Here is a 7,401-nt window from a genome sequence, read left to right on the forward strand (position 1 = left end):
GTTTTTTTTTTTTTTGAGACAACACATTGTCGCGGGGTAGCCCTCAACATATTGTCATGGGCCCAAATTCTCGTTCAGAGCCCACTGTGCCTGATTAGGCCCTGCTTCAACACTGAGAATCCTTACCGGATCATGGCCCAACCCAACCGGCTGAAAGCCTGACTAGAGGCCCATCGCCCAACCTCGGTTTTCCACATCTCCACGAGACCACTCCCCATCTCTAGAACTTTCTTCCTCGCCTCCGCCTCCACCTCCGCCCCCCCTTCCTCCTCCCAGCTCCAAACCCAGGAAACCCTCGCCTCCCCTTCCCTCGCGGCGTCCTCTTCCCGCCGCCCGAATCCCACCCCAATCGGACCCGAGCTAGAAGGAGGAGCAGAGCAAGATGCCCCCGAAGAAGGCGGCGGCGTCGAAGGCCGACGTAGCGAAGAAGCAGAAGGTCGTGGAGGACAAGACCTTCGGGCTCAAGAACAAGAACAAGAGCAAGAACGTCCAGAAGTACGTCCAGTCGCTGCACCAGTCCGTCCAGCCCAAGCCCGACCCGACCAAGACCGCCGCCAAGGCACGGGGGAACACTCAGATCGAAGCTGTCAATTCCCTCATCCGATTGCTTTGCTCTTCTGATGTTTTTTTCCTTCTTCTTGTTCGTGGATGCGGATGCGGATGCGCAGAAGAAGAAGGAGGAGGAGAAGGCGCGCGAGAAGGAGCTCAACGATCTATTCAAGGTCGCCGTCAGCCAGCCCAAGGTCCCCGTTGGTATGGCCTCCTCCCCTTGTCACCGTGTATAGGTCTCTTCTAGTGGATTTATCAAGAATCCCTTGCTGTGGATATGAAGTTGTTGTGAATTGATATTGTGGTGTATACGGCAGTATGGAAGTGCTTCTGGTAATACTGGTGACTGGTGTTGATTTGTTCTAATGTAGGAAGGGTTTGGTCAGTTCTTTCTGTGTAAACATGTTAGCTCTTTCAAGTCCCGCAGATTGCAAACGGAAATTGCAATGTTTCATTAGGATATTTTGGTACTGGCAGTTCGTTCAAAAGATTGCTATTCTTGTGATAAATGCTCATGCTTTGGTTGTGTGCTATTGTGCAGGTGTCGACCCCAAGTCGATACTTTGCGAGTTCTTCAAGGTTGGACAATGTCAGAAGGGTTTTAAATGCAAGTTCTCACACGACCTGAATGTCCAAAGGAAGGGTGAGAAGATTGATATTTACAGCGACAAGCGCGATGGAGGTAAATAAATGATTGTTACTTCTTTCGTTTTGGAGTCACTCAATTTTCTCGGTAGAAATTCACATGTTCTTCTGTCATGTACAGAGGAAGAAGATACAATGGATGACTGGGATCAGGAGACCCTTGAGAAAGTTATTGCATCAAAAAACGCAGAGTACCAGCAGAATAAACCTACTGATATTGTATGCACTATTCCAAAACTGTTATACACATTTTTCAAGCATTTCTCATTATATGATGTGTCACTTTCAACTTTCATTTTGCTCTAAAAGAATAAATAATTTTACTAATGTTCTCGTTGGTAATATTTGAGCTAGATAATACTATATTGGTTCTATTTTACTATTTATATTTTGTCTTCAATTCATGTTTTGCGCTCTTATTTTAGGAGGAATATATGCATTTCAAATATAAAGCAGTAATGCTTTTTACACCTATTATCATGTATTTTCCTGTGATGCCAATAAGCCATATTTCTGCTGTATATGATTTCCAGTTGATTTTCTTTAATCTGGATGCAGATGCAATTTCTTTTGGCCAATCACATCAATTAGTAGTTATTTTAGTTGCTAGAGCCCATGGATTATGAGTCCAAGGACTAGTCGATAGACTAGTCTATGAGTCTCAACTCCAGGGCCGACTACACTTCAGTGTCGACTAGTCTATGAGTCGCAACTTCAGTTGACTAGTGTCATTTAGTTATGCTTAAGTCTATGATTCTCAACTTCGGAATGACTCGTAAACCTTGCTAGAGCCACTATGGGCGCACCTAGTCTATTTTCACAAGTGATCAGATTGATATAATCTAATTTATAGGCATGTTGTAACTTCTGTAGGCCGCAGTGTGGTTAAGATTTGTTGTTATCAAGGATTCCGAGTAGAATTCTGTGACACATTGATTATACACAATCATAATCTCCAGAAGGCAGCAACATTATCACGTAGTAACTAAACACACTTGCTATACTAAAACTCATTAAAGAGGTTCTGTTATTTGTGGATAGCGGATTTACTCACTTATATTGAATAAGAATACATTGATACTGATAATAATTCTTCAGTTCTATGCTAATTAACATTTTTCATCGTGTTTGCATTGTAACCCTGTTATGACGACATAATCAGTTTCTCCATTTCTTTTTTTCCGTTGTTTAACTTGGTTGTTATAAACTTGCATTGTCTCACCATGCTTAAAGGACAACACTCATAGGACACCATCCCGAATTAAAACAAAAATACAGTGCTGAGCACAGCATTAAACACTTCTTTTCCTATTTATCAGATTCTGGTCCGCCCCATTGATATGTACCACTAAGTGAAATTAGGAATGCTATCTTTGTTTTCCCATCCTCAAAGCATTCGTGTTTTTTAGCAGGATGATGATTTTGCTAATTATTTTCTTCTGTAGGTTTGCAAGCACTTTCTTGATGCTGTGGAGAAGAAGCAGTATGGGTGGTTTTGGGTTTGTCCAAATGGCGGCAAGGAGTGCCGCTACAGGCATGCCCTTCCGCCTGGTTATGTACTAAAGTCTCAGATGAAAGCCTTACTAGAGGAAGAGAGTAAAAAGGTTGCAATTGAAGATGAGATTGAAGACCAGGTAAAATGAAGATTAGCATAAATCCTTCCTCTCTGCAACAGTGAAACTCTTGTTCCTTGTCTGTTGTCTAAATGACTTTTTTGGCATTGCTGTGACAATTCTCTACTTCTTGTTCATCTAACAGCGCAGAAAGGTTCAAACCACAACCCCTATGACTACAGAATTGTTCATGGAATGGAAAAGGAGGAAGGCAGAAGAAAAGGAAGCTGGTCTGGCGGCCTTGAGGGCAGATAGGGCTAAGAATGACCGTATGAGGTAATAACCTTATCTTCTTTTAGTGACATGTTTTGACCTGTGAGCCTTTGTGGTACTTAAGGTAACTGCTTGTTCTTGTATCCAGTGGTCGTGAGTTGTTCATGGCCGATGCAAGTGTGTTTATTGATGATGCTGAAGCATATGAAGTTTATGAAAGACGTGAAGAGCCACAAGCCAACCAGGAACAGGTTAAAATTTCCCTCCTTTACTAAATCGGCTGTTTATACACTAGTGTGATGATCAAATACAAATATCCTAGCATGATCTGATTGTGAGAGCAGAAGGAGCCTTGGCCTTTAGAACTAGAAAGCTATGATATAATTTCTGTTAAAAGTACCTGGGGTCAGCCACTCCCACATTTTGTCATAGTTTCTGCTGCCCCAAAAACTTCCTAAGTAGTTCCCTTGAAGTTGTGTGTTGTGGACTAGATTTTCAGTTGAGGGAGGGCCATTTGCCTCCAAGGTGAGGCAAGGTAGGAGGAGAATTCTTTCTATTTTCTTGCTGAACAATTTTTCTTGGCTACTCCTTTTATAGAACATGATCTGACTAGTTTAGCCTTTCCTAGTCTACTAGGACTCCTCTTTTTTTTTTATGTAACGACCTAAATCATCTTAACTTGAATTTTGAAGTTGCTTACTGCACATACCGTGTGGGATCAACTAGGACTCCTCTAATGTAGCAATCCTGTCACAGCTAAATTAGACTCCCAACAGGTTCCCCCGCGTGCACATGCTCTTTTTAACTACTTTAGACTATCCTGTCCCTTTGTGTAGTCCTGGAAAAAATAGTTTGAATGGTCATACTCGGCATATTTTCAAAGAAACTAATAAAAGAAGAAATATGTGAAGCACCACTCCTGATATGATTTGTACTTTTTGTTACTTTAAAATTTTAAAATGCCTAAAACATAATTTGGCATATCTACACATGTGTGCGATGTGGGATGTGTGTTTGGTTTGAGCCCAAGCAAGCTATCCATTTGTCCTCTTTGCTAGCCCAAATTTTGGTTATGGGTTTTGTTGCCCATAAGGTTTGCCCAGTAGGGATGAAGTGGTGTTATTCTTTTGTTTTATGAATTTGAATTGGTTCTTAATTGATTTGATTTGAGAATTTAATAAGATGTCAGAAATCTTGGTATTCAAAAGGGGTGTTTGTTTTTAAAATCTGAGGTTTAAGAAGGGGCTCCATGAAGAAATATCAAGACTTCTAATTGTCATTCCATTTTTATCTTGCATCTTATGTTACCTTCATACACTAAAGAAAAGGCTACTTATTCTAGTGAGAATCAGAATAAATAGGCTGACCAGAAATCAATTTGGCTAGGGGAAAGGCCTGAAGGGCAGTGTTAGGGGGGTGGGTAATGGTGTAGATCCATCAACATCATGTCTGGTTGGCAATTCCCGTGAGGTGATAGTGTGCATTATGCATGCTTGTTAAGAAATAAATTAATAGACAAAACTGTAAGGACGGATCAAAGAAGTAATCTGTCATCACACTAAGATTTTGTTTGTGTTACATACACACCTGAGATTATACTGTTTGAGATTCATCTTGCATTTAATTTGGTGCCATAATTTTAACTAGCTATATGATTTCTTGAAAAAATAGTTAACTTGCTATATCTCCTAGCCTTTGGTATGTAAAAAGGGAAATAAGCAGGCCTGGAATCTAGTGGTAAGAATTGGAATTGTATGTGTGTTATGGATTCAATGCTGGAAAGTTTTTGCTATACAATAGTGCTAGTTTAAAACGATTTGCTTTAGTGCATACATTAGTATGGAATTTAACATAGTATAACCAAAATGCAGGCTGATCTACACAAATGTTATTCAATACGTTAGTCTCTGTATTGATGTATATGTTTTAAACTTGCTTCCACAGGGCAAGAAAAGTCAGGATGAAGGTCCAAGCTCATCAACCTCTAATGGCAAGGAGGCCGACGAGGAGCTGGATGATGAAGATCTAGATGATGACGATGACCTAGACCTTGACGAATTAAATGAACTCGAAGCAAGCCTGTCGAGAACTTCCATTCAAATTCAAGAACCAGGTGAGGGGACATCATCTTGAACAGGGAGGTCATTGAGAAGTCGTACTCCATTTTTGCGCTCCAAATCGGCCTACTTGCTTTATTAGATACAAAAGGGTGGAGCATAGATGCAAGTGGACATTAGTTTCAAGTGACTATGATCATCATCTGTTTTGAGGGAGCGATGATTAACTGATGATGCCCAGTGTTAAGAACATGACATTTGATGTTTCCTGTGTTGCCTTGTTGTCTTTGTGGGAGTTATTTTGCTGCTTGTGAATAACAGCACCAAAGTTTTTCTAGCCTTGTGCAAAACCTATATGGAAAACCTTGGTGCGGACCTATTTATAAGTGGTGTCCCAGGATTGTAGTCTTTTTATCCCCTTTGTTTAAGAGAATTTGTGGATCTTAGATCTCCTTGGGGTGTGTGTGTGCATCAAGAATTAGCACATTCTGTTGGTTTCTTTTTTGTTCATTCCATTTTGCTTTTTTATTTTATATTATTTGTTCCACGATTTACTCGATGACGGGATATGACTTGCTCAGATATCAGAATGCAACAGATTTGCAACTCGCTGCCTCAAGAACGTCTCGTGACTCTCGTCCAAAGCCCGGCTGTTGCTACGAGGCACCCCGTCCCTATCGCTGCAGGTCCAACGAGCAGAACGGGTAGCAGCGTGTGTAACTGTAACTTAAGCCCTAGGCAGAGTGGCAGATGCATTCTCCCTGGCTCAGCTCAACTTTTGTCGAGTGTACTTTTGATGGGTGAGTGAGTACATCGGCCATTGTCAGTTGTCACTGAGAGGACACGGGTGATTCCAGCGATATGGTTGATCGATGGCGTGTCCCGGTGACTCTGCTTCGTGGTACTCCCTCCATTCCACAATGTACTGTACATAGTTTGTTCTTGAAGTCAAACATCACAAAGTTTGATCAAGTTTATTAAGAAAAATATCAACAATAATACTACAAAATTAATATAATATGAAAGTCTATCTTCTGTTTTATGCAGTGATATGAATTTGATGCTGAGGGTTGCCACGTGTCGGTCGGTGAATATCTCTACTATTATAGTACATAATTTTTTGAAATTTGAATCTACATTCTTCTTGCATGTTTCGCCCACCAACTTACATAATGGATTCATCTTTAGCCGTCCACTTTATCAGATCGAACGGCCCACATTACTCGGATTCGCCTCCCACCTATTCCCGCCAAAGCCTGAGAACTCAGTGGCCCCTTCTGGAAAACTCCACAACCCACGCTCGCCTCCAGCAAATCGATTCCCCACCAAGGCTCCAGCAAATCGATTCCCCGCCAAGGCGCCAGCCTCGCTGATTTCACCACCACATCCATATGCTCTGTATAAAATTTCTCTAGCGTGTACGTCACACACCATGATCTCCGCCAGTTCATAACCGCCGTCCACGCCCCAGATCCTTCGAATCACCTCAACATCCAGATTGCAGCTCCACCATCGTCTCCTTGCAAGCTCTGACTTAGTTCAAATTTTCTTGCCGCCTGGTGAGTCCAGGTTCATGAGAGCTGGACATCCTACTACAACCAGCTCACCATAGTGCCATCGACGGACTGACCACAAGTGAGCTATTCCTTCTCTAGGTGTCCCATCCTAATCTGTTCCTTTGGAATTATGTGATGATTCTTTTGCATGCGAATGTTGCGCAAGTGATCCTTCTTGCTATAGATTTATATGAAATACATAGTCACTGATCTGCTGTAGTTGTTGATTTTTTCTGCTTTTCTTGCCCGCAAGGTGTTTGTGCTTTTGTCCAAGCAGCTCTGTTGGTAGACTATAAAAGGCAGTGCTATCTGAATATAAAGCACATGTTCATTCTGTTCATGTCTCATAGCTGTTTGCAAATTTGAGTATGCTTTAATTATTTTTCTCGGATTTGGCAACCTAAAAAATGGTCTAATGCTTATATACTGTAGGTTGTGGCCGAAAACACCTGACTTATAACAATCAAGAATCAAAGTCATAACCGCGAGCCGTCCAGTAAAACCCAAGAGATGGAAGGCCGAGCTCCTTTCAGAGATATTACAAATGTTCACTCCACGACTTCACCAAAAGGGAACCAACGTACGTTGTTTTTATTAAACCGATATCTTCTACTTATTATCCTTATTGATCGCTTGCCTTGATAGTAGCTGTGATTGCAGAGCAGAATGATCCTTTTGCAGAAACCAAAAACACTATGCAAATGAATTCTTCCCAGCATCAGAGGATGATGTTCTCCCCTTCAAGTTTAAAAGAAACAATTTCCAATT

General features: G+C 41.5%; 1 protein-coding gene across 1 annotated transcript; it reads left to right on the forward strand.

The window, feature by feature from the left end:
* Positions 1–224: 224 nt before the first annotated feature.
* LOC123079658 (zinc finger CCCH domain-containing protein 11) lies at positions 225–5,523 on the forward strand. Its single transcript, XM_044502460.1, has 8 exons — positions 225–559; positions 669–753; positions 1,091–1,231; positions 1,316–1,413; positions 2,640–2,828; positions 2,953–3,083; positions 3,169–3,271; positions 4,965–5,523. Exons 1-8 carry the CDS (start codon positions 383–385, stop codon positions 5,151–5,153), a joined length of 1,113 nt encoding a protein of 370 aa, XP_044358395.1. The 5' UTR covers positions 225–382; the 3' UTR covers positions 5,154–5,523.
* The last annotated feature ends 1,878 nt before the right edge of the window (positions 5,524–7,401 follow it).

This window comes from Triticum aestivum, chromosome 3D (genome assembly GCF_018294505.1).
Source record: "Triticum aestivum cultivar Chinese Spring chromosome 3D, IWGSC CS RefSeq v2.1, whole genome shotgun sequence".
NCBI lineage: Eukaryota > Viridiplantae > Streptophyta > Magnoliopsida > Poales > Poaceae > Triticum > Triticum aestivum.

What these genes read in the sequence shown, in the direction of transcription:
- LOC123079658 (XM_044502460.1), top strand. Translation starts at nt 383, where the DNA reads ATGCCCCCGAAGAAGGCGGCGGCGTCGAAGGCCGACGTAGCGAAGAAG. An exon ending in CGACCAAGACCGCCGCCAAG is followed by an intron (nt 560 to 668) that starts GCACGGGGGAAC and finishes GCGGATGCGCAG; the next exon opens with AAGAAGAAGGAGGAGGAGAA. An exon ending in AAGATGAGATTGAAGACCAG is followed by an intron (nt 2,829 to 2,952) that starts GTAAAATGAAGA and finishes TTCATCTAACAG; the next exon opens with CGCAGAAAGGTTCAAACCAC.